The sequence below is a fragment of the Macaca thibetana genome, chromosome 14 (genome assembly GCF_024542745.1).
Source record: "Macaca thibetana thibetana isolate TM-01 chromosome 14, ASM2454274v1, whole genome shotgun sequence".
NCBI lineage: Eukaryota > Metazoa > Chordata > Mammalia > Primates > Cercopithecidae > Macaca > Macaca thibetana.
This window is the reverse complement of record NC_065591.1, coordinates 102448840-102476598: the sequence shown is the minus strand read 5'-3', so window position 1 is coordinate 102476598 and position 27759 is coordinate 102448840. Positions and strand designations below refer to the sequence as shown.

The 27759-nt window shown below is 36.3% G+C and overlaps 1 protein-coding gene across 2 annotated transcripts in view; it reads left to right on the top strand.

Moving 5' to 3' along the window:
* The window catches only part of ARHGAP20 (Rho GTPase activating protein 20), a 123068-nt gene that overhangs the window by 46965 nt on the left and 48344 nt on the right, over positions 1 to 27759 (top strand). For both annotated transcript variants that reach the window (XM_050757658.1, XM_050757659.1), the window contains exon 3: positions 27118 to 27282. In XM_050757658.1, the coding sequence (XP_050613615.1) occupies positions 27118 to 27282 (165 nt within the window). The remainder of the gene's footprint in view (positions 1 to 27117; positions 27283 to 27759) is intronic.

The window sequence follows — 27759 nt, the reverse complement described above, 5'->3', positions numbered from 1 at the left end:
GCATTGAGTACCATAAATTTCTCCCTAAGTACTACTTTATTGGTATTCGACAAATTCTGAGATGTAGTGTTTTTCTTTTCATTAAGTTTACAACACTTTGCCAATTTTCTTTTTGATTTCTTCTTTGATATATAGGATTGCTTAAAGGGCTTTTTTTAATATGAGAAGATGTTCTTGGTTCATCTTGTATATTTCCTACTTCAGACCTGAAGTCAGTTGTTTCTCCAAGACTACCTTCTGGGGACAAGGGTCATTCATTTCTACTAGGATCATCATTTCCAGATCTTTTCAGTGCACATAATAAGGAAAATTATCTTTAGAGGAAAAAGTATGTCATGACTGAGTTTATATTGATTTCCAATTCAGATTCAGCACTACAGATGTTTGTTTAAGTTAACCTAGTCCAATGTTAACATTCATGTTTCTTTTATGCTGAAAATACCACTCTCAGTGACACTGGGAATGTAGGAATTAAAATATCACATAATTACTCACATTATCTTATAATGTATAAGACTATTAATAGTTTCAGAAAAGCAGTATCGACACTACCACTACCAATATGATTCCTGGAAATTGTTTAAGATTTGTTTTGGCAACTATCTTTACGGCATATCCTAGTAATAATGTATAACCATATTAGTGTTTTTTAAAGTCGCTTGGACTACTTTTTCTATGTGTGGTTATGCTACTAACTGGACACAAATTTTAATTTGTTTTAATTTTATTTTTTATAGTTTTACAAAGTTTTTATTTGGTTTTATAATTATGTAAACATTTACATAGTTCAAGTTAAATCTATTAAAACAAGATGTATTCAGATAAATTTCAGCTTCTATTTCTGTCTTCTCAACACTGTTTTTTTCCTTTCATTGGTAACCTTAAAATTTTAACCTTTTGATATAAGCAACTATGAATTTTATATATATCTTTCTTAGATAAACAAAAATATACTATATACTTTTCCACCCTATTTTTTCACATAACGATATGTCTGTGGGATCACTTCTTACCAGTACATAGAGATACTTTTCTTCTCTTTCTACAGCTTCCTGGAAATTCATTGCTTATGTATGCCATGGTTTATTCAGCCACTTCCTTACTGATGAATTATTATGTTGTTTCCAATCTCTTGTTATAAATGATCCTGTAGTGAAAAAACTTTGTGCTTCTTTTTTATTTTTTCTACATTGCAGAAGTGGATTGCTGTATACTGTCTTGTTAAATATTGCCACTTTTCCCTCATAAGGGTTGTACCATTTCCATTCTTGCTAGTGACATAGAAGAATATCTGTTTTTACCACAGCCTCACTAAGAGAGTGTCTTAATATGTTATATCAGAATACTTTTAATATAAATATCTATTGGTGTGAAGTAAAAACATTTTAAGTTACATGTTATCCTAAATAAATGTGAATTATGTTTATTTTGCCATGAAAACATAGGAAATTTATCATATAAAAATAAGAATTCATCAGTACAGTAGAGAAAATAATGTTCTTTATATAAAAACAAGTGTTGAATTTTTTTACTATATCCATTTTTTAAGTATAGTTTGGATTAGTGATGAGAGTTTTTTTAAAGTATAATTTGGGTATGTTAATGATGAGAGTGTTACTGAATTTTTCTTAAACTGGGCATTTGTACCCAGATAATATTTTTATGTCAGAATTACAGTAAGAAGTAAACTATTACTGAACTTGCAAACTTAAATCATTGGTTTTAAAGGCCCTTTTCAACTGAATTGCGAGAATGAATTTCTTGTCCTCCTGCTGTTTTTCCCCACTGTGTTTTTTCCCTTCTGTGTTTCAGATAAACACATAAGTTCTTCATTATTATATAAAAATGAGTTTATGGTTATGTTTGTGCACCTGGATACTGAAATAGACTAATTCCTCTTGGACTTAATAATTTTCTGCTTTTTATTAAAATGAAAATAGGATAAAGACAGGAAAAAAAGATGGAATGAGTAATAGCTTTTTATTTTTTAAACCCCAGCAAACACTGAAGAGATGGAATAACTTTTAAGTGAAACTACTGATTTGACAATGGTCTTCTGATGTATTTGTTTTGGAATTATGTAAACTGCTGAACTGAGCCTCAGAATCTGTGGCATAGAAAATCTGCAGTCGGTTTTCACTGGGCATTTTATTTTATGACTGACGAGTCTAAAAGTGAGAGAGATTGAATGCCTAAGGCTACAGAGCAAGGAGTGTTAGAACTAGAGTTAGGGCCCAAGTTTTCATTGTCCTCATTCTAGCCCCAATTTTTTTCCTCATATTTGGCCTTAAAAATAAGAAAGTATATTAAAAAAAAAGACCAACATAATCATACAGGACATTCATAAAGAATAGCAACAGCACCTGCTTGTTTCCTAAGGCATTAAAAATACTCACCTGGGAATGTGAGTAACCTCTTTTAGTTCTGAGAGGAATGACTTTGCGGAGAGGTCAGGATGTTTGGCCTTAGGGATTGTACTTCTGGGAATAACCACTCTGTCTTGGTATAGGAGACAGGGTAGATCTGTTGATGGGCTTGGAAAAATTGGCTCTGTGCTCCCACGATCTAGTGAAAATAATATGAAAAAAAAAAAAGGTTGACCTGCCAGCTCTTTCCACCTACCCCCAAGTTAAACCTGCAGATTCAACCCCTTTTGAAAACTGTTGGAAGAACAAATCATCTCTTTTTTTCAGCATGCCTTACCGTGTTATTATTTATGTACTTGTATCTGGTTCACACAGTTCTTTCTGTAGGCCAGTGACTGGTCACTTGACTCACCCATTAGGTACCTGGAAGGTACACCACTCTTGTGAAAACAAAAACTTCCTAAGGTAGTGGTCCTCAAAGTGTGGTCCTAACCCCAGTATCTTCAGCATCACCTGGAACAAGTTAGAAATGCCGATTTTAGGGCCTTGCCCCATAATGAGTCAAAAATTCCAGGAGTAGAACCTTGCATTCTGTGTTTTAGCAAGCCCTATATGTAGTTCTGACATAGGCTTAAAAATTTGATAACCACTGACCTAGGGCATTTTCCAGGTTAAATTACTTAGAAGTGATTAAGCAGTAGCCAGGAGGGATAGCCCAGGGAATGAGTTTCAGGTAATATAGTTAACTCCTTAGCAACACTTGAAGGGCAATTTCCAAGCCTTTTTAGGATTACTGAGTGTCTGGAGAGCTACTGCAGGCCCCAAGACAAGGAAAAAAAAAATAAACAATAAACAACAACAACCTGAGTACTCGGATGCTGGAGGAATGGATTAAACCTCAGTTCTCAGTGCAGAAATGAAGTCCTTGCCTAACAATATATTATCTGTTTTTCACTGTATTTGCATTATGTAATCCTAGGCTAAACTCTACCCTGTAAATAAGAATGATTTTTTAGCCTATCCCTTTTTTGTCTGCTTTCCTTCCTACATACAGGCAGAGAAACAGATGAAATTAGTAGTTTTTCCGACTTGTCAGGCATAAATTATTACTTACTGTTTCCTAGTAGGAGGATCTTTCTCCATAGCTACTTTTAAATATATATTCTAGTTTTTGTGCCAACGAGGAGATAGGAACTGTAGTACCTTAAGGAAGAAGAGAATTATTCACGAGCCACAGGGAGACAAATATTTTCCTAAAGCATGTGACCCTCTGGCTCCTTCAGGTTTCTAGAAAAGTCCCAAATGAATAGGGCTGCAGAGGATGTTTAATGCTACTACTGCTCTGTGATGGAGAACCATTACTATCAGTAGTAACAGCCATTATGTATCAGCACAGATGTGTTCCAGATGTGTTTAGCTAAGTGCCTTACTTGGATTATCTCATTTAATCCTCACAACAACCCTGAGGAGTAGGCATGAATACTTCTATTTGACAGACCAGTAAAATGCAATTTAAAAGGCTTACCCAACTATCCAAAGTCACATAGTCTTTAAGTGGTAGGTCAAGTTTCAAACTCAGGTCTGACTGTTAAATTTTGCTCTTAATTCTCATCTCCTGGAACTTCCTCCCCATACTTCAGCCCTAGACATTCCCTTTCCTTCCCCTTCCCGTTTCCGTTTCCGTTTCCCTATCCCTTTCACTTTCTTTTTTTTTGCCAGAGTCTCGCTCTGTCACCCAGGCTGGAGTGCAGTGGCATGATCTCGGCTCACTGCAACCTCTGCCTCCTGGGTTCAAGCGATTCTCCTGCCTCTGCCTCCCATGTAGCTGGGAGTACAGGCATGTGCCACCACGCCGGGCTAATTTTTGTATTTTTAGTAGAGATGGGGTTTTGCATGTTGGCCAGGCTGGTCTTCATCTCCTGGCCTAAGGTGATCTACCTGTCTCAGCCTCCCAAAGTGCTAGGATTTACAGGCATGAGCCACTGTGCCTGCCCAGCCCTAGACATTTCTAAGGTCTATTTGCCTCCCTTTACCTTGAATATACTCCCCTTCTGTTTGTCTTCTTAGATAATTACTTCAAGGGTCAGTTCAGCTGATGCTTGTGATACTTCTCTTGGCCAGATCATCCTATTTTTCCTCTTCAAGCTTCTCCCACTCCTCACACTAAATTCCCATTTGTTTTTAATGTAAACTATATCTCCTTCACCACACATTTTAACATAATCATTTCTTTAGGTTTCTGCCTCTCAGTAGCCAGTGACTACCTCATAGCCAGGTTTAGTTTCTTATTCGCTTGTCCTGATAACTCTAGCTTTGTATTTCCTTTCTGTGATCTCAGAATCAGAAATTTAGAACTAGAATGGACTTAACAACAACAAAAATTTAACTCACATCTTAAAGGACCAAGGATTGAAAAAAATAAATGGCTAAAAACTGCTGCTTTCCTTAATGAAATAAATCCTCAAGAGACCATGATTTCTATTTAGTAATGAATAAAGGCCATATAATCTTAGCAATGAATAAAGGCCATATAACCTTAAAAATTATAACCTCTATTGAATCCATTAGTGAACTGAGTTTGTAAAACAACCAAGTGAACTAAATTTCAGAGTAGCAAGCCCCTCTAAAAAGAGATAAGATGCATAAACTGTTTTACCTTTGGAAGAGCATGGGAGGAAGAGGTAGCTGTCAACAAAATGGGTAAAAAGAAATCAATTAAAAGTTGAATGCATTTCTTAAAGGCACCAAGTAAGGGCTAAAGTATCAGTTTAGTAACTGGGATCCCGAGAACACAAAGACAGTTGACATTCATGTGCAGGTTCTTTTCCATGGGCCTCCACTGATTTTCTCCCAAAAAAAAGTTTGGAGGTAGTCCAGGAGATGGAAGAGAGCCCATCTCAGTGGCTGAGCATGCAAAAATTGATTTGTTGACTTGGCGAGACACCTGAAGCACTGGCTTCTTTCTCAGAACGTTTTTAATACTCACAATGGAGGAGCACCAAACCCTCTCATCCCCAGGGCCTAGGTGAACTTCTGTTACTTCCTGGGGAGAGGTAGAAGCAAAACCCATCTGCCTCTTGGAGAGGGAATTCTCTCCCTTACTAAGAGGACTCAGGCAAATACCCACTGGGGAAGAAGTAGAAATAAAGGCCATATATGGGGGAGGTGGAAAAGCCTCTTGGTCTCTGGATTCTGCACCAATACAAAGCAGAGGTCTGCTACCACTAAAGGGGAAACTGGAAACTCTTTTGCCCAAGAGCTTCCACCAATTCAAAGTAGAATTTGATAGGCATAGGATTGAGGAGGGACAGGAAAATGAGAAGACCCTACCTCAGAGGCTCAGGTACACAGGCTCAGCCAAAGAAGGACTAAGAATTCCACGTGCTCCCACCAAAAGCCAAATACTGAGTAACAAGCAGTAGGAGTCTACTGCTGGAGCAGGAGCAGTAGCTACAAGAGACTCCCTCCACCCCCTGCACATAGTCCTAGCATTTAGGGACTGCTGAAAGTTGAAAGTAGAGAGAGCATCAACAGTGAAAAAAACTCTCTAGCATCTCAGACAACACATTAAGGCCTCCGTTTTTAGAGTTTACATTCTAGTGGAGGGATGTGGATAGCAAAACACACAAATTAAGGTAGTAGAAGGTAAAGTTGTTCTCATGTCTAGTATGAGAAAATAAACCAGGACAATTAGAGAGTGACTAGGGTAGGATAGTCAGGAAAGGCCTCCCTGATCTTAGACACCTGTTAACATCCCATGGCAGATACTCAGAAAAATGCCTGGCCCTAAGGGAAATAGAGACACTCACATAGCCTTAGGAAATGTCATTTATAAAATAGTACTTCTTCTTTCCCCTCTTTTTTGTCATCTCTGTGCCAACCTCAAGGAGCTTCCAGATTAAAGAGTGAGAGATTAGAGATAGATACTCTCACCCACTTCAAAGACCTGCCTCTTCCTTGATCACTAACCCTGACAGTATCTGCCACCTTCAGAGGAAACCCATGACTGTCTACAAGGGGCTTTACAAGACCATAACAAGATCGATATTCATGATCATAATTTATTTAGTAAATACTTATTGAGTATTTCCTATGGCCAAGCACTTCAGGTGACACAGCAGTCATCAAGACAGACAAAAACCCTTGGCATTGTGGAGCTTACCTGAACGTTCCAGTGCAAAACACATTAATCCTAGCTGTAATTCACATATACGTCTTTCATGCTTCCTCTCTGTAGGTTTTACTGCTAGTAGTTAATTGATAAGGTAGATTTAAATCTCATTCTCACTAAACTTTAGAATTCTATTATAAGACAGTGACTCTTCCTACTATACTTGGAGTTGGTACCGCCTAGTTTAAAATTTTCTGTTCCCTGATTATTTCATGTGTCCTTGCCTTGTCTCATTAGATTGTTAGCTTCATGAAAGAAGGGACTCTGAGTTGTTCTGCTCATGTTTTGGGCACATTCAGTTCTGGTTCCAGGAGAGAAGAAGGCTTTCTCCCAATCCCCTTTTTGTTTTCTTCTCTTTCAGAAAGCTGACTACTTAGCTTCCTGGTGCTAAATAAAGAAGAATATAGTCTCGGATAGCTCAAATGTAGTTAATTTGAATCTGTTGTTGTGGAATACTAACTCTCACCATGTAGATATCCAGAGTTGGAGTCAGTGGAGAAGCTTTTTCTAAAGAATGAGAATGAAACTTCTACTGGAATCTAATTGTATTCTGCTTAAAGATTTATTCTCAAATCTTCTCCCAACCCCTAGATTGAGAAACATGTGGAATTTACTTACAATATAATTATATTGGGAATGATAGAATTGGTTGAGCACTTTCCCTCTAACCTCTCTTTCCAGATAGGCCTTTATGCTGGGGAATTTTGCTTTAGCACTTATGCTGAATGTTCAGAGGAAGGACCTTATAGCATTGCACTAAACTTCTCACAGTCTGGAAATAAATCAGACCACATGTGTGTTTGCTCGTTCTACCAACACAGATGCAATACATGCTTTCTGCTTTGTTAGGGGAATAATGCCATTTTAACTATGTGAAAAATGACTTAAAATGTGGTTTGGTTTTAGTTAAGCTATCAATTTTATTTTGTCTGGCTTCTAATACATGGTTTTCACACTTTAACATGCATCAGCAATTACTTAAAAGTATTTCATTATTACTAAAATTTTAAAGGTTTTAAGTAAAATAGAAATTAAGACATTTGTTATTTAGCACTAATTTATGATCATTGTGATTAATCTCTTGATAATTTGAACATAAGGAAAATGTTTTTGAGAATGACTTTTAATATGATGATTTTAATATGATGGCTCCCCATAACTGGTGTCCAATAGGTAAGTACTTTAATGTTTCTTGATTTCCTTCAGTTCAGTTTGGACTTCAGTTCAGCCAATATTTGTGAGTATGTGCCAGGCTTTGTTTTTTATTTTACTTTAAGTTCCAGAGTACATGTGCAGGATGTGCAGGTTTGTTACATAGGTAAATGTGTGCCATGGTGATTTGCTGCACCTATCAACCCTTCTTCTGAGTATTAAGCCCAGCATGCATCAGATATTTTTCCTGATGCTCTCCTTCCCCACCACCCCGACAGGCCCCAGTGTATGTTGTTCCCTTCCCTGTGTCCATGTGTTCTTATTGTTCAGCTCCCACTTATAAGTGAGAACATGCAGTGTTTGATTTTCTGTTCCTGTGTTAGTTTGCATCCAACTCCATCCATGTCCGTGCAAAGGACACGATCTTGTTCCTTCTTATGGCTGCCTAGTATTCCATGGTGTATATGTACCACATTTTCTTTACCCAGTCTACCATTGAGAGGCATTTGGGTTGATTCCATGTCTTTGCTATTGTGCTGCAGTAAACATATGTGTGCATGTATCTTTATAACAGAATGATTTATATTCCTTTGGGTATATACCCAGTAATGGGATAGCTGGATCAGATAGTATTTATGGTTCTAGGTCTTTGAGGAATTGCCACACTGTCTTCCATGATGGTTGAACTAGTTTACATTCCCACCAACAATGTAAAAGCATTCCTGTTTCTCTGCAATCTCGCCAGCATCTATTGTTTCTTGGCTTTTTAGTAATCGCCATTCTGGCTGGCATGAGATGGCATCTCATTGTAGTTTTGATTTGCATTTCTCTAATGATCACGGATGTTGAGCTTGTTTTCATGTTTGTTGGCCACATAAATGTCTTATTTTGAGAAGTGTCTGTTTATGTCCTTTGCTCACTTTTTAATGGGGTGGTTTTATTTTCTTGTAAATTTGTTTTAAGTTCCTTGTAGATTCTGGATATTAGACCTTTGTCAGATGGATAGATTGCAAAAATTTTCTCCCATTCTGTAGGTTGTCTCTTCGCTCTGATGATGGTTTCTTTGGCTGTGCAGAAGCTCTTTAGTTTAATTAGATCCCATTTGTCAATTTTTGCTTTTGTTGCAATTGCTTTTGACATTTTCATCATGAAATCTTTGTCCATGCCTGTGTCTTGAATGGTATTGCCTAGATTTTCTTCTATGATTTTTATAGTTTTGGGTTTTACATTTAAGACTTTAATCCATCTTGAATTAATTTTTGTGTAAGACGTAAGGAAGGGGTCCAGTTTCAATCTTCTGCATATATGGCTATCCAGTTCTCCCAGCACCATTTATCAGCAGGGAATCCTTTTCCCATTGCTTGTTTTTGTCAGGTTTGTCAAAGATCAGATGGTTATAGATGAGTAGTCTTATTTCCAAATTTTCTATTCTGTTCCATTGATCTATGTGCCTGTTTTTGTGCCAGTACCATACTGTTTTGGTTACTGTAGTCTTGCAGTATAGTTTGAAACAATATGGCCATTTTCACGATATTGATTCTTCCTATCCATGAGCATGGAATGTTTTTCCATTTGTTTGTGTTCTCTCTGATTTCCTTGAGCAGTGGATTGTAGTTCCTCTTGAAGAGGTCCTTCGCTTCCCTTGTTAGCTGAATTCTTAGATATTTTCTAATCTCTTTGTAGCAGTTGTGAATGGAAGTTCATTCTTGATTTGGCTCTCTGCTTGTCTGATGTTGGTTTATAGGAATGCTTGTAATTTTTGCACATTTGTTTTATATCCTGAGACTTTGCTGAAGTTGCATATCAGCCTAAGAAGCTTTTGGGATGAGACGAAGGAGGTTTTTGGACATAGGATCATGTCATCTGTAAACAGAGACAGTTTTACTTCCTTTCTTCCTATCTGAATACCCTTTATTTCTTTCTCTTGCCTGATTGCCCTGGCCAGAACTTCCAATACTATGTTGAATAGGAATGGAGAGACAGCATATCATTGTCATGTGCTGGTTTTCCAAAGGAATGCTTCCAGCTTTTGCCCATTCAGTATAATACTGGCTGTGGGTTTGTCACAAATGACTTTCATTATTTTGAGATATGTTTGTTCGATATCTAATTTATTGAGAGTTTTTAACAATTAGGTATTTTTATTGAGGCCCTTTTCTACATATATTGAGATAATCTTGTAGTTTTCGTCTTTAGTTCTGTTTATGTGATGAATTACGTTTATCAATTTGCATTTGTTGAATCAGCCTTGCATCCCAGGGGTGAAACTGACATGATCGTGGTGTATAAGCTTTTTGATGTGCTGCTAGATTCAATTTGCCAGCATTTTATTGAGGATTTTTGCATCGATGTTCATCAGGGATATTGGCCTGAAGATTTCTTTTTTCGTTGTATCTCTGCCAGGTTTCAGGATGATGCTGGTCTCATAAAATGAGTTAGGAAGGAGTTCCTCCTTTTCAGCTGTTTGGAATAGGTCGAGAAGAAATGGTACCAGCTCCTCTTTGTACTTCTGGTAGAATTTAGCTATAAATCTGTCTACTCCTGGGGTTTTTTGTTTGGTTTGGTTTGGTTTGGTTTGGTTTGGTTGGTAGGCTGTTTCTTACTGCCTCAATTACAGAACTCGTTATTGGTCCATTCAGGGATTCAGCTTCTTCTTAGTTCAGTCTTGGCAGGGTGTATGTGTCCAGGAACTTATCCATTTCTTCTAGATTTTCTAGTTTATTTGCATAGAGGTGTTTATCATTTTCTTTGATGGTTGTTTATATTTCTGTGGGGTCAGTGGTGATATCCCATTTATCTTTTTTTTATTGTATCTATTCGATTCTTCTGTCTTTTCTTCTGTATTAGTCTAGCTAGCAGTCTAGTAATATTTCATTAATTTAAAAAAAGTAGCTCCTGGATTTGTTGTTGTTTTGAAGGGTTTTTCGTATATCTACCTTCTTCAGTTCCATTCTGATCTTAGTTATTTCTTGTTTTTGCTAACTTTGGGGTTTATTTGCTCTTGGTTCTCTAGTTCTTTTAGTTGTGATGTTAGGATATCTTTCTAGCTTTTTAATGTGGGCATTTAGTGCTATAAATTTCCCTCTTAACACTGCTTTAGCTGCATCCCAGAAGTTCTGATACATTGTCTCTTTAATCTCATTAGTTTCAAATAACTTCTCGATTCTGCCTCAATTTCATTGTTTACCCAGGAATCATTCAGGAGCAGGTTGTTCAATTTCCATGTAGTTGTGGTTTTGAGTGAGTTTCTTAATCTTGAGTTCTAATTTGATTGTGCTGTGGTCTGACAAACTTATGATTTCAGTTCTTTTGCATTTGCTGAGTAGTGTTTTACTTCCAATTATGTAATCAGTTTTAGAGTAAGTGCCATGTGGCCAGGCTTTGTAGTTTGTAAGTAGCAAAATTGAAAGATTTGTCCTCGCATCAGGACTTAGAATTCCAAAACTACATTGGGCATCTTAGCACATGTGTGCACAACCTAGGTCTTTGAGAGGGGCAAGTCTGAATTAGAGTCTGTTAGCATGGGCAAGAGAGACAGTTGGCTAAAGTTATTTCAAATAGCTTTTAACTTTTTCTCACTTTTTAGAATGCTTTCATCACTTGAAAAAAAATCCCTGCTGCTGTGAACTAAATTGCATGAAGCATTCATCTTTCCTGAATTCTCCCCTCTTCCTTTGTTTTGTTTTTATTTAGAAGCACTAGTGGAAAATAATTCCAGCAATAGAGTGGTGTGGATGTAGAGGTGAGACTACAGTCATAAAGGTAGAGAATGGGAGCAGATAAGCAGATAAGTCTGCCGCCACTCAAGAGAGTTAGTTACTCCATTGTGTTACTGGAACTGTGGTGACTACCAGCCAAAAGAAAGAAAAACCTCCCTTTCCCATCCCCACTCTACTCCAATTAAAAAAGATTATTTGTAGCACCACAGATTCAGATCAAAGTGGCTTTAGGATTTCTCTACTTTCGTAGTTAAAGAAGAAACTAAGGATGCTGTTTTGTTTAGTTATTCATTCTGCAACATTTGAATCCTCTGTACTAGGCACAGTTCTAGGAACAGGGGTTCAGAAATAAGATTTGCATCCTACCTTGATACATACTGTAATTAAAGTGCCCACTAGGAGCTTACCATCCAGTTGAGAAAACATGGCATATAGATATAAGTAGAAAACATGAAAGATGTATAATTAAGTGCTAAGTAGCACATTGTAGCCTATACGTATATTAGTCAACAAATAATTATAACACCCATTTATGAGTCAGATACTGCTCATATACCAGGGACACAGAGATTTTTTTTTAAAGATTTCATATAGTTTATGTGCTTAGAGAGGAGAAAGATCAAGAAATGTAGGTGTTAATATTTGGCAGGATAGTACTTAAAAGTTTCCTTTCAAAGCCAGCTCTTTTAGTTATGAATCAGTTAATTGCATCAGCTCATTTGTGTATCAACCTGAATATTGACATTTTGGCATAAGTGAGCAGAAGGTAGTAGGTAAGTTGCTGCCTAGAGTATACTGCCTTGAGGACTTTGTAATGTGTATGTATAATACAATATTTATAAATTTCCTAAATAGGAGTTATTAGGTGATTTTTTTTTCAACTTTTATTTTTAAATCAGGAGGTACATGTGCAGGTTTGTTAAAAAGGTATATGGCATGATGCCGAGGTTTGGAGTATGAACGAATCCATCACCCAGGTAGTGACCATAGTACCCAATAGGCAGTTTCTCAGCCCTTGGCCCGCTACCTCTCTCCCCCTTCTAATAGTCCCCAGTGTCCATCGTTCCCATAATTATGTCCATGTGTACAAAGTGTTTAGCTCCCACTTGTAAGTAAGAATGTGGAGTATTTGGTTTTCAGTTTCTGTGTTAGTTCGCTTAGGATAATGGCCTCCAGCTGCATCCATACTGCTGCAAAGGACATAATTTCATTTTTTATGGCTGCATAGTGTTCTATAGTGAATATGTCCCACATTTTCTTTTTCCACTATTGATGAGCACCTGGGCTGATTCTGTCTTTGCTATTGTGAATAGTGCTGAAGTGAACATACAGGTACATGTGTCTTTTCGGTAGAATGATTTCTTTTCCTTTAGGTGTGTGCCCAGTAATGTGATTGCTGAGTTGAATGATAGTTCAACTCTTAGTTCTTTGAGAAATCGCCAAACTGCTCTCCACAGTAGCTGAATTAGTTGACATTTCCACCAACAGTGTATAAGTGTTCCCTTTTCTCGGCAGCCTCACCAATATCTGTTGCTTTTTGACTTTTTAACAGAAGCCATTCTGACTGGTGGTGTCAGATAGTGTCTCACTGTGGTTTTGATTTGCATGTCTGACAAGTAGTGACAATAAGCATTTAAAAAAATATGTCTTTGGGCCACTTGTATGTCTTCTTTTGAGAAGTGTGTGTTCAGCTGGGCCCAGTGGTTTATGCCTGTAATCCCAGCACTTTGGGAGGCCGAGGCAGGCAGATGACTTGATGCCAGGAGTTCAAGATCAGCCTGGCCAACGTGGTGAAACCCCGTCTCTACTAAAAATACAAAAATTAGCCAGGCATGGTGGCTCACGCCTATAATCCCAGCTACTCAGGAGGCTAAGGCATGAGAATCACTTGAACCCATGAGGCAGAGGTTGCAGTGAGTCATGATCACACCACTTCACTCCAGCCTGGGTGATAGAGCAAGACTGTGCCTCAAAAAAAAAAAAAAAAAAAAAAAAAAAAAAAAAAGAGAGAGAGAGGGGGGAGGTATCTGTTCATGTCCTTTGGTCACAGAATTTTTAATGGGGTTATTTGATTTTGATTTTGCTTGTTGATTTGTTTCTTATAGATTCTGGATATTAAACCTCTGTCAGATGCATAGTTTGTGAATATTTTCTTTCACCCTTTAGATTGTCTGTTTACTCCTTTGATCATTTCTCTTGCCATGCAGAAGCTGTTTAGTTAATTAGGTCCCACTTGTCAGTTTTTGTTTTTACTGTAATTACTTTTGAGGTCTTAAACATAAATTTCTTGCCAAGGCCGATATTGAGAAGGGTATTTCCTAGGTTTTCTTCTAGGATTTTTATAGTCCTACATTTAAGTATTTCATACATCTTGAGTTATAGGGAGATAGATATGGGTCCAGTTTTATTCTTCTACGTATGGATAGCCAGCTATCCCAGCACCATTTGTTGAATAGGGCATCTTTACCCCCTGATTTTTTTTATTGACTGTGTCAAAGATCAGAAGGTTGTAGGTGTGTAGCTTTATTTCTGAGCTCTCTATTCTGCTCCATTGGTCTCTGTATCTGTTTTTGTAGCAGTACCATGCTGTTTTGGTTATTGTGACCTTGTAGTATAGTTTGAAGTCAGGTAATGTGATGCCTCCAGCTTTGTTCTTATTACTTAGGATTGCTTTGACTATTTGGGGCCTTTTCTTGTCTCATTTGAATTTTGGAATAGTTTTTTTCTAATTTTGTGAAAATGGACATTGGCAGTTTAGTAGGAATTGCATTGAATCTGTAGATTGCTTTGAGCAGCGTGGTCATTTTAATGATATTAATTCTTCCAATTCATGAGCATGGAATGCTTTTCCATTTATTTGTGTCATCTTAGATGTCTTTCAGCAGTGTAGTTCTCCTTGTAGAGATCTCTCACCTCCTTGGTTAACTGTATTCTTAGGTATTGTGTTCTGTTTGTGGCTGTTGTAAATGAATGGCATTCTTGATTTATCTCTCAGCTTGGTCATTATTGTTGTATAGAAATGCTATAATGATAAAGGGTTCAATTCACTAAGAAAACTTAACTATTTTAAGTCTACACACACCCAACATTAGAGCACCTAGATTCATAAAAGTTCTTTTAGACCTATGAAAAGACTTAGATAGCCACACAATAATAATGGGAGACTTCAGTGCCCCACTGACAGTGTTAGATCATCGAGGCACAAAACTAAGAAATTCCAAATTTAAACTTGATACTTGACCCATTAGACCTAATAGACACCCACAGAATACTCCACCCAGCAACCACAGAAGATTCTTCCCATCTGCACATGGAACATTATCTAAGATTGACCACATGTTCACTATAAAGCAAATCTCAATCAACTAAAAAAAAATCATGCAAAGCATACTTTTAGACCACAATGCAATAAAAATAGAAATCAATATCAAGAAGATTTCTCAAAACCACATAATTGCATTGAAATAGTTGCTCCTGAATGACTTTTGGTTAAACAATAAAATTAAGGCAGAAATCAAAAAAAGTATTTGAAATTAATGAAAACAGAGGCACAGCATACCAGAGTCTTCGGAATGCAGCTGAAGCAGTGTTAAGAGGAAAGATTATCATACTAAACACCCACATCAAGAAGGAAGAGCTCAAATTAACAATCTAACGTCACATCTAGAGGAACTAGAAAAACAAGAACAAAGCAACCCCAAAGCTAACAGAAGAAAACAAAGTCAGAGCAGAAATGAATGAAATCGAGACATAAAAATCTATACAAAAGACCAGTGAAACCAGAAGTTAATTTTTTGAAAGAATAAACAAGATTGAGAAACTGCTAGGTAGAATAACAAAGAAAAAGAAGATCCAAATAAGTGCAGTCAGAAATGACAAAAGTGATGTTACAACCAATCTCACAGAAATACAAAAGATCCTGAGACTATTACACCTCTGTACACACAAATTAAAAAATCTAGAAGAGATGGATAAATTCCTGGAAATACACAGCCTCTCAAGATTGAACCAGGAAGAAATTGAAACCCTGAACAGACCAATGAGTTCTGAAATTGAAGCAGTAATGGAAAGCCTACCAACCAAAAAAAGCCCTGGACCAGATGGATTCACAGCCGAATTCTACCAGACATAGAAAGAAGAGCTTGTACCAGTTCTACTGAAACTATTCTAAAAAGTCGAGGAAGAGGGACTCCCTAACTTGTTCTACAAAGCCAGCATTATCTTGATACCAAAATTTGGTAAAGCAACAATGAATAAAGAAAACTGCAGGCCAATATCCCTGAGGAACATAGACACAAAATTCTCAGCAAAATACTACCAAACCAAATCCAACAGCAAATCAAAAAGTTAATTCACCACAATCAAGTAGACTTTATTCCTGGGATGCAAGGTTGGTTCAGCATACACAAATCAATAAACATGATTCACCACATAAACAATTAAAAACAGAAACCATGTGACTATCTCAGTAAACACAGGAAAAACTTTCAACAAAATCCAACATCTCTTCCTGATAAGAATCCTCAACAAGCTAGGTATCAAAGGAATATACTTCAAATAATAAGAGCTGTCTATAACAGACTCACAGCCAACATCATACTGAATACACAAAAGCTGGATCCATTCTGTTTGAGAACCGGAACAAGACAAGAATGCCCATTCTCCCCACTTTTATTCCACATAGTACTGGATGTGCTAGCCAGAGCAATCAGGCAAGAGAAAGAAATAAAAGGCATCCAAATATAAAAAGACATCAAACTATCTCTCTTCACCGACGATATGATTCTCTACCTAGAAAACCCTAAAGACTCACCAAAAGGCTCTTAGAACTGGTCAACAATTTCAGTGAAGTTTCAGGATGCAAAATCAGTGATTTTTTTAGCTTTAGGAGATCCAGAAATTATATATAGAATTATTTTTAATCAGGTTTAATTCTTTCGTTCCTTTAAGTGTACCATTATGTAATTATTATCTCAAGAAAACTCAAACTGTTGGAGTTCCCAGTAAGTATATTGGTGACCTTGTTCATTGTTGAATCCATAAACAAACTAACGGAACCACATACAGTGTAATCATTACACATATAAATTTCTTTGAGTAGCTTGAATTCAAAATGAGTACCCAAACAAATTTTACTCAGTGGATAATGAAGAGAGGTAGTATTTTTAAGTCACACACAAAGATGACTAAATTGGTTTGGAGGTTTCTCCAATGCTTAGTTGGGATCTGTTTCTACTCATTCTTCTCATTCTTTCATAATGAAGGTTTTGTGTTGTTTTTGTTTCGTTTTGTTTCACTTTTTGTTTTGAGATAGGGTCTTGCTCCGTTGCCCAGGTTGAAGTGTGGTGGCGTTGTAATAGCTCACTACAGCCTCTGAGGGTGGGGGCGAAGAAAACATAATGCAGCAGAACTATCTTAAAGGGTTGCCATTTTCACTAGGCTCTTTGAAGTTCAAATACTCTGCTTTTTCTTGATTAGTGGTCTTGCATCAATATATATAGTTCATATATAAATTGTTTCCTTTTAAAGTCTTTAGAGACAGTGCTCATAAAATCTTGTTCCTTTCTTTCTTGATAATGTTCTATCAAGTGCCTTGTACTAAGTGAATTCCTAATAGATGTTGTTAAACAACTTCTGTGTCAAGGTTAGGAGGAAATTTCGTAGTTACTCTCTTCTTTGGAAATAATAACTTTGTGTATGGATCTCACTCTATTAGTGTAACTCTGTGTATTAGTGTCCTTCTCTGACCTTCACTCTCTCCTTCCATCTTTCTGTTCTGTCTTCACTTACTTAATGTTTATGTTTTCCTTGGTCTTTAAATATTAGTATCATTGTTGATATATTGATCTCATTGTATCACATATGCTTCCATCAGCATCTTGATAATTTAAAAGTGCTCCTTTATATATTTCTTGCTTTTAAGCCCTTGCTCACTCTGTTTATCTAGCCGTTTGTCCACCTATCTTACCAAGCCCTTATCCTGTCTTCATTCATTTTGATGCTGGTATTACTATTATCACTAGGCTCTGTTCTCATAATACAAGTCATAATTCAGACTATGAACTACATGATTTATTATTTAATCATTGAAGTTATAGTATATATTACATACAATCACATTGTTATCATCACTATGTGGGTTTTTTTTTGGTAATTTCAATGTGATTTTATCAAGATAATAGAATGTAAGAGTACTTTCTCATGTTTGATCTCAAGACAGATAATTGCCATAGATTAGATTTCCATATAATACACTTTTAGTTCTAGGTGTCCAATATAGTCATAAATAAATAATAGGATTTCATTGTTGAATAAGATAGAGTTTTGATGTTGAGAGTGGTTTTTGTAGCTTCATTTCAGTAGTCTTTTTATTCCAAATGATATCTGGACTGATTTATTCCCTAACACTCTGCAGAGTTAGCTGTTACACAGGCGATATAGGAAGTTCTAACCTACATGTCAGAACCAGGTAGGGTAAAACAGATGCTGGAACGTGATAAGCTAATGAGCTGTGCTTACCCTTTAGACAGTGTCTATGCTATGATCATTGGTACTATGCATTGAGAAGATTAATTTGAGAGAGGCGAGTAATATGGATTGGAGAAAAGAGAGAGGGAAAAATTAGATAATCCAGTTAGGAGTTTATTATAAACTATAGGTTATGCAGATCCAGAGTCAAGAAATTTTATTTTTAATTAGAATATTCTCAAAACATAACAAGTGACTTTATGTGGGAAGCAAAAGAGGGAGAGTCTAAAGGTAAACATTAGGATCCTTATGCATTGCTGGTGGGAATGTAAACTGGTGTAACCGTGGTGGGAAACAGTTTGGCAGTTCCTCAATAAGTTAAACATAGAATTACCGTATGATCTAGCAGTTCCACTCCTGGGTATGTACTCAAAAGAAGTGGAAACAGATGTTCAAAAACAATATGTACATGAATCCTTAGCACTATTCACAATAATAGCTAAGTGGTGGAAACAGCCCAAATGTCCATCAGTTAATGAATGGATAAACAAATGTGCTATAGCCATTCAACGGAATATTATTCAGCAACAAAAAGGAATGAAGCGCTAATACATGCTACAACATGAACAGATCTTGAATACATTATACTTATGGGAAGAAACCATAAATGAAACGATAGATACTGCATGATGTGAAATACTCGAAATAGGCAACTCCGTAGAGACAGAAAGATGTTAGTAGTTGCCAGGGACTAGGGGGAATGGGGAATGACTGCTTATAGAAAAGCTTACAGACTGCTTATAGACTATAAGCTTAAAGCTTATAGACTGCTTATAGAAAAACCTATATGGTTTTTCTTCAGGGGTAATGAAAATATTCAGGAACTAAATAGTGATAATGGTTCTACAACACTGTCAATGTGCTAAATGCCACTGAATTATGCATTTTTAAATGTTCACAATTGCAATATTTTACGTGTGTTTTTTATACTAGTTTTTTGTTTTTGTTTAAAAAAGAAAAAGCACACTAGTGTAAGAACCATAGACTAATGCTTTCAGAGAACTCGGAGGTTCAATAGACAGAGTAAAGTAACAGAGGTAATGTGGCTAACTGGGCATTCAAAATCAAATGTTTTTTTAAAACTCTTATTGTGAGGGTGTCAAATAAAATATGAGTGTGGGCCGTGGTTTCCAACCTCTGCTAGAAACTGAGCCAAGCAGCTAAACTAGTTCCACAAGAGTAGAGAAAAAAAATCAAACTTATTTACTCTATATATTAATATAGCAGTGTCTAGACAGTACATATAGATGCTCAGTTATTTGATGAAAAATTAAAAATAAGGAAATAAAGTCTGGACAGTAAGGTTATGTTCTTCTTCTTGGTCAATTTCATCTCCAGCTCACCCCACCCCCAGTAAATCAATGTATTAATTTTAACAGTCTCTATCTTTTATGTTTTCTGTTGTCTTTCCTATCCCTTTCTCACTGCCAACTTGGGTGTGCAACATCTCTTACCTAAGATTACTGCCGTAACTTCCTAATGGTCTCACTCCCTCTAAGTTGCCTTCCTGTGTATTCTTCAATGTACAGGTTGAGTATCCCTGTTACAAAATGCTAGGGACCAGAAGTATTTTGAATTTCAGTGTGTTTTTTATTTTTGAATTTCAGTTTTTTTAATTTTTGAATATTGGCATGTAGATAATGAGATATCTAGGGGATGGGACCCAAATATAAATACATAATTTATTTGTATTTCATATACTTTATATACATAGCCTGAATGCAATTTTCTTAATTTTGTTCATGAAACAAAATTTGTATACTTGAGGCCAAGTGTGGAATTTGTACTTGTGGTGTCATAGTGGTGCTCAAAAATTTTAGGATTCTGGAGCATTTTGGATTTTGGATTTTCGGATTAGGGATGCTCAACCTGTATTACAAAATGCAATGTCCTGCTCAAAATCCTTTAGCACTTCCAGATAAAATCTAAGCCCCTTACATGATAGGAGAAACACTGATGAGTGTACCACTTTCTCATCTGCTGCTAATCTTTCTCAAGCCTTTATAACCCCTGCCGTTCTGAATTTTCCAGTTACTGAAGCACAAGGTGCATATTTGACACGCTCTTCCTTCTTAAAGTGCCCTTCAGCCTTCATTGGTCTCTCTGTTTATCCTTTAGACTTTGGTTCCTCTAAGGAATTTTCCTAGCCAATGCAGTCTGAGATAGGGTCTCCTGTTTTTGCTTTTTTGTACTCCTGCACTCCTCATTTCTTTTATTGCACTTACATCCCTTGTTTATCATCATGTTACTTGTCTGACTTATCTATCAGATTGATAACTCCTGGAGGCCAAGGACCCAATCTAGCTCCTATGCCTGGCACATGGCAGGTACCCAGAGAAGAAAACACTTATCACTATTACAAATAATTTATTATATGGTAATTGCATGCACAATAAATGTTGAATGAGAATATTTACGATATATAAAGCAGAATATAGGTGTTAGATGTCATATAAGAGATGCCAAGCAAGGATTCAGTTGATAAAAAGTCATGAAAGAGTTGACATTTAGAATGGGCGTTGAGAAATGGGTAAACTTTTGGAAGGTAAATTTTATTTAGTTATTCAACAATTATCGATCAGTGACCATGTGCTAATTATTTTACCAGGCTTTAAAGTTATCCAGATCCTATCTAGTACTTTTTATCATAATCTCTAATTGATTACTAATAAACATTGGCATTTCCAAGTATTCTGAATTTTATTTTCTTTATAATTTATGATTAAGCAACACTGCCTCTGAAACTTTAGCTGAAAGTGGGCTCATTTTTAGAATGAACTTTAGTTATAAATACTGGTATGTTACTGTGGCCATGTTTTGTGAAAGCTGTTTTCTAGTTTTAGTGAAAAATAATCAAGTTTCTAAAACTTGTTTTTGCTTTTCAGAAATGATTTCACAAGCCCATTTGAAAATGGAATGTTAATACATAAAAAGCAGGCAACAGGTGAATTCCTAGACTCTGCTTGTATTTGTTAGATTATTTTAGAGCTGTTAATTATAACTCGTAAGTCCTAATTAGGCTATATTAAAAGGCTAAATAGAAGTTTCTAGTCTTACCCTTTCCCCATTTCCAACTCTAAAAGAGTAAAATAAACACATCTACACTTCACTCAGAATAAAAATAAACACTTCAGAGTCGTAAAATTGAGAAATACGTTTTTAAGTAGGAGACTTTAATATTGTATTTAAAAAAACACAGAAGTTGTGTTTTTGTTTCCTTCCATGGAAATTTTTTCCTTTTAAATTATGTGAGTGCTGAGATGTTTACTTTTATTCTAGTGTACGGCATGAATTTTTTAACCAATACTTAGTTGACTAAAGTCTTCAGGCATCTCTCGCCACACTTACATATAGGTTTTTAAAATGACAGCCTGATAGATGCACACAGAAAAAGAAAATCGTTTAATTTTATTGTGAATTCTCCCTGACACCAGCACCAGTCCACTTATTTGAAAGCAATATCATGAGGAGGAAAATGAGTTATTGTGTATGAAAATCCTTTGGGATTGCTTTAAAATTTAAACTTTTAAATAACCTAATTAATCTTTGGCCTAGGCCAACCCCACCCAAAATAATAATAATAATTTTCCAATTACTTCAGATTAGCCTTTATTTATAAACATTTAAATGTTTTGGAAGTATTGTTTAAACCAGGGATCCGCAAACCATAACCCAGACAGGTTGCCTATTTTTGTAAATAAAGTTTTATTAGAACACAGCCACACCTGTTCATTTATGTATATGATTGATTTTGCAATACAAGGGCAGAGTTGAATAGTTTTGACAGACAGGGTATGGCCTACAAAACTTACACTATCATCAGACCCTTTGAGTAATAGTTTGAAGGTCCCTAGTTTAAGCCATACTGCAATCTGATGGCTTCTTCATATAATCAAGAAGCAGTTATTTGTTGGATACCTAAACCAAAATGCAGAAGCTTTTTCCTCTTGCAAAGTTTTCTTGTTATGCAATTAAAAAATTAAAGCTCAGCAAAATATTATTTTAGCCATTCTTTCATCCATTCATTGCTTAGTAGCCTTGTGCTTGCTCGGTTTCAACAAGTGAAGGCTTTATTTTTGTTTTCTATACGTTTGAAAATCACATGTACTAAAAGATTCCAAAGTTATACCTTCTTCCACTCCCCCAAAAGAACTTGAGAAAGGATTTTTTTTTTTTTTCTGTGATGGTGAATGTAGGCCTTTTCTTTGTTCTCTGCTTAATTCCAACCTATAATATCAAGCATAGAAACTCCTTTTCCCTTTTCTTTCACAGGACTTTGATTTATTTACTTGCCTTGTCATTCACCTGTATGTATTTAAGTTATACATAGTATGTGGTTAATTAGCAATTAGTGAGCATAGTAGACTTCACTTCCTGGAAGGGGTAGCTATAGCTGAGAAATCATAGGAAATGATGGAATAACTCTCAAAAGTTCAACTTAGCTGAAGTAGAACTATAAACTACTTATACTTACTTGGAATACACTATTGTAGAATTTTACAATGTTAGAGCTAGAATGCGTTGTAGACTCATGATAGAGAGTTGATCTAATGTGCGTCAGAATCAAATTTCAGTGTGCGTTAGAATCACCTGACTGGCCTGTTAAACTGCAGGATGCTGAACCAGCCCTCCAGAGTTTCTGATTCCATAAACCTGAGGAAGGCCTGAGAATTTGCATTTTTAAAACATGTTGCTGGTTGATGATGATGATGCTGATCAGGAGTCCACACAATGAGAATGTAATAGAGAAAGGGATGGCTGACCACTGGGGATTAATTCAGAGCTATTAGGATAGTGTATAGGCCTCATACTTTTAGTATACCCAGGGGAGATCAGACACTGTGACCCATACTATTCAAACACAAGAAACATAGATAAGCCATAATTCTCCTTTTTTATAGCTGCCACATGAACCCGATAATTGAGCTGACAAGTCATGGCCTCTTACACCTTATGCGTTGTTGGAGACCCTGACAAATACTTGCTCTTTGAGCTCCTCGTTTAATTAGACTAATTTAAAAAAAAAAAAAAAAAAAAGCTGTTCTCATTGTCATTATTATAACTTTTGCATGGCGTTTAATTTAGTTCAACTTTGGATTGTTTCCCTGAAGTGACTCTCAAATATGCTTAGCTACATATTTATAAACTATATTTTAGGATTGGAGTGTTCTCACAGAGATAGCTAATCATATCCATTATCCATTTCCCTCTCATCAATAATCTTAATTCCACCTTTTGGATATATGTTTAGTTAGTCCCATATGTAAATTATAAATGAAATTTAAAGATCTTCTAGTCCTAGTCCAACTAACTTACTTTACATATAGGAAACTAAGCCAACCAGGTAACTTGCCATATCACACTACTTAGCAAGAAGACTTGGATTAGCACTCCACCCAAGTCATTAAATCCTAAACCACTGAACTCAATCACCATGGCTGGAGGAGGAAGCTGAGTCAATGCAGTGTTTGCCCATTTGAAAGACTATATAGAATTTTTTACAGTATGTGAAACCATACTTGTAAATCACCTTAGTAGCTGTATATTTTGGCTACCCTAAATAGCTTCAAATCTGTAAAATGAAGGATAGTAATACCTACCTTCAGGGCTGATTGTTTATCTCTTACCTTTCCTTCCTCACCAGCTGTACCCACTTTAGAATCTTTAAAGTCACATTCTCGTGTTCAGCTGCTAAAAAAACAAGAGTTTTTGCCCTTAATTCCTCACTTCTCATCCTTTTACCCCTCAAATTCCAGACATTTGAGTTCTGCCCACACCATTCTCCTGGAACTGTTTCCTCAATGGTCTTAATGACCAACTGATGACTTTTTACCCCGAGACATCTTTTCAGACCTCAGCTTGTTATCCCTTTTGTCAGTTTCAGCACTCGTGACCACCACTACTTTTTATTATTTTTCTGCTACTTCATTCACCAGTCTCCATCTTTGTTCATAGGTTCTCTTCCCTTCATCTCTGCAACGTACATCTTTTCTCAGGGATATGTTTCTGCCTTTTTCTTATTTTGTGCTCCTTCCCTTGGCAGTTCTAGCCATTACAAAGAGTTATTTATGCACCTGTCTTTGTATGACATCTCTGCTTCTGACATCTCTTCCAAGTGCTGCATGCCTACCTGATTTTGCCATACCACCTAGCCCACTGATAATTTCAGACTCAGTGTATTTGAAATTGAGGTCGTCTCTTCTTTCCCAGCCACTATAGGCTTTCCCTCCTTTGTTCTTCATTTTCGTTAATCTCTAAAATGTGCAGATGCTCCTCAACTTACAATTGGTTATGTCAGAATAAATCTATCATAAGTGGAGAATATCATGAGTAGAAAATGCATTTAATACACCTAACCTAGCACAGGAAAAGAGTAAAATTCAAAATCTGAAGTACAGTTTCTACTGAATGCCTATCAGTTTCACATCATCATAAAGTGAAAAAATGGTGAGTCAAAAAATATATAGAAATGCAAAAGACCTAGATTATCTAAAACAGTCTCAAAAAAGAAAAAGTTGATGGACTTAACACTATGTAATTTTATGATTCACTATAAACCTAGAACAATAAGACAGTGTGGTTATAGCATAAGAATCAATGAATCAGTGCAACAGACTAGAGAGCCTGGAAATAGACCTATGCTTGTTAGTCATGTAATTTTACAAAGGTGCCAAAGCAATCCATTGAGGAAGGGAATTTAAAGATCTATAGTCCTAGTCCAACTAACTTTACATATGAGTAAGCACCCAGTCTTTGGTGTAAATGGTGCTAGGAAAATAAAGTATTTGTATAGAAAAAAATGAACCTGGCCCTTTTCCTTATTAACCAAAATTAATTTGAGATGGATCATAGACTTAAATGTAAAAACTAAAAATCATACATATTTTAATAGAATGCATTGGAGATGAGTGGGGGATAGGTGAAAGTTTCCTAGAAAGGTCACAGAAAGTAAACACCATATGAAAAAATTTGATAAACGTTATCAAAATTTAAAACTTTTTGTCAGAAACATTGTTAAGAAAGTTCACAGACAAGCAACAGACTAGGAAAAAATACTTTCCAAAACATGTAACCTGACAAAGGACTGGAATTTAGGATCCAATACATAAAAAAGTTCCTACAACTCAATAGATAATATGTATATAATAACACATAACCCAAATTGTTTTAAATGAGCAAAAGACTTGAAGACAGTTCACCAATGAAGATAATGCAAATGGCCAGTAAGAACGTGAAAGAAATTAGCAGAGAAATGCAAATTAAAATCCTAATTAAAGACTGGGTGTGGTGGCTCAACTTGTAATCCTCGCACTTTGGGAGGCTAAGGCAGGCAGATCACCAGAGGTCAGGAGTTCAAGACCAGCACGGCCAACATGGCAAAACCCCATCTCTACTAAAAATACAAAAATTAGTTGGGCGTGGTGATGCATGCCTGTAATCCCAGCTACTTAGGAGGCTGAGGCAGGAGAATTGCTTGAACCCAGGAGGTGGAGGTTTCAGTGACCGGAGATCGCGCCATTGCACTCCAGCCCGGGTGACAGAGTGAGACTGTCTCAAACGAAGAAAAAAAAAATCCTAATTAAAGGCTACTATACATCCACTAAACTGGCCAAATTCGAAAGACTGACAACACCAAGTGTTAGCAAGGTCGTGGAGCAACTGGAACTCTTTTACAGTGTTGCTGGGAATGTAAAATGGTACCATCGTTATGGAAAACTGGTAGTTTTTCTAAAATTAAACATATACCTACTCTGTGACCTAACAATTCCACTCTGAGGTATTTACCCAAGAGAAATGAAAACATAGATACAAAAAGACTAGTACCAATGTTTAATAGCCATTTTATTATTAATAGCTAAAAACTGGAAACAGCCCAAATGTACAACAATAGAAGAATAAACTCTGGTATATTTATACATTGAATACCTAAGTGAGATAAAGGAATGAGTTACTGATAAATGTGATAACATGAATGAATTCCAAAAATATGATGAGGAACTAATATCTTACACAAAAGAATAGATACTGTGGTTCAATTTGTATAAAATTCTAAAACAGGCAGTCTTCCATGGGAAAAAAAAAATCAGAATAGTTGTTACCTCTGGGGTGATCAAGTAAGGATTGACTGGTATAGTTTGAGGTATTTGGGATCTGACCAAAGATTTAAAATATGACCATTGTACAGGGTTGCATGAGAGAGTAAATTCATCACAGTATGAGACTGTCCAGAGGCATATGGCAAGGGGCCACCATCCAGAAGGGAAGGAGGGCAGGGGAGAAAAGAATCAGAGCAGATATTTCTGGAGAGAACATGTCCATTCCTCAGTAGTGTGGAATGGCTAGGTCAGAGAGCTCTAAAGGGCAGGAGCATCTTGGGGGTTTCATAACCACAGACACTCTCTTATCAATGGCCAGCAGGTGCTGGGTGTAGTTCGATGGAGTATGCAAAGCAGGCAGGCTTTACTGGCTAAAAATCTGATTGATTGGGCTATTTTTAAAATACTTCGATATATAAAAATTTGAGTTTGGTACTAATGAGGTTTTGAACTAACAGGTCTCAGCCTGCAGTAAAGAAATAACTCAGGAGCCAATCCATAGAGACTATATTTGGTTAATTTATATAATATCTGAGAAGGGGCAAGAGGGAATTATTTGGAGTGATGATCATTTTCTAAATCTTGTTAGAGGCTTAGATTACACAGATGAGTACATTTGTCAAAAGTCAGTGGATATACACCTAAGATTTGTGCATTTTGTTGTAAATTTTATATCAAAAGAAAAATTCAAAATAAATCATTGAACTCTAGTTAATCATATGTATGCTGAAGCATTCAGGGGGATATGTACTGCCTGTATATAGTTTATACTGAAATGCCAAAAATAAAATGAATTATTCAATGGATGGTTGGATAGGTATTTAATAAAGCAAGTATAGTAAAATACTAATGGTAGAATCTAGATTGAGATACATATACATGTGTTTATTATAAAACTATTTCAACTTTTCTTTGTTTCAAAATTTTCATAATGAAATATTAAAGACAACTGTGTGTAGAATAGACTCAGGACCAGTTAGGATGCTATACCATTGTATTAAAAAACATTACAGAGTTTTATAGTTCTTGACCAACTATAAAATGATCATTTGACTAACTGATCTGTGGCATTTGATCTGTTACAGGGAAAGTCCTTCTGCTAGTGTTGACACGTGCACATTTCTGTCATCATTTGTGTGCTCCAGTAGGACTCTGCTGATTGATGGCCGGGCAGAACTCAAAAGAGGCCTCCAGAGGCAGGAGCGGCATCTTTTTCTATTCAATGATCTGTTTGTTGTGGCCAAAATCAAGTACGTATACTATATACTCCTGATCATCATTATAAAATTGCACTTTTACTAACAAAGATACCCTTTCTACTCAATGCTTACTGTAAGAAAGTTTTGCCTCTGTTACTATAGGTAATGTCTAAAGTGATTTTATGCCCTTTTTTGCACAAAAAAAAAAAAAAGGTTGTTCATTTTTTCAACAAGTGTTTATTTAGGTTCTGTTCTGTGCCATGTCCAGAATAAATGTAGGAAAATTCAATGAAGAATGTGATGGGTATGGTCCCTGCTCTTTGGGAGCTTATATTCTAATGTGGGAGCTTACAGTCTTATGCATGGGATGAGGGGGAATGACAAATTGTGATTAGTACTATGAAGAAAATAGGGTGCTGGGTGAAGTAAAAGATGGCATATATGTTAGGTAGGTGTAGTCAGGGGAAAAATTCAGTGAAGTATGAAAAGCAATCAGCCATTCAGATATTGGGAGGATGAGCATTCCAG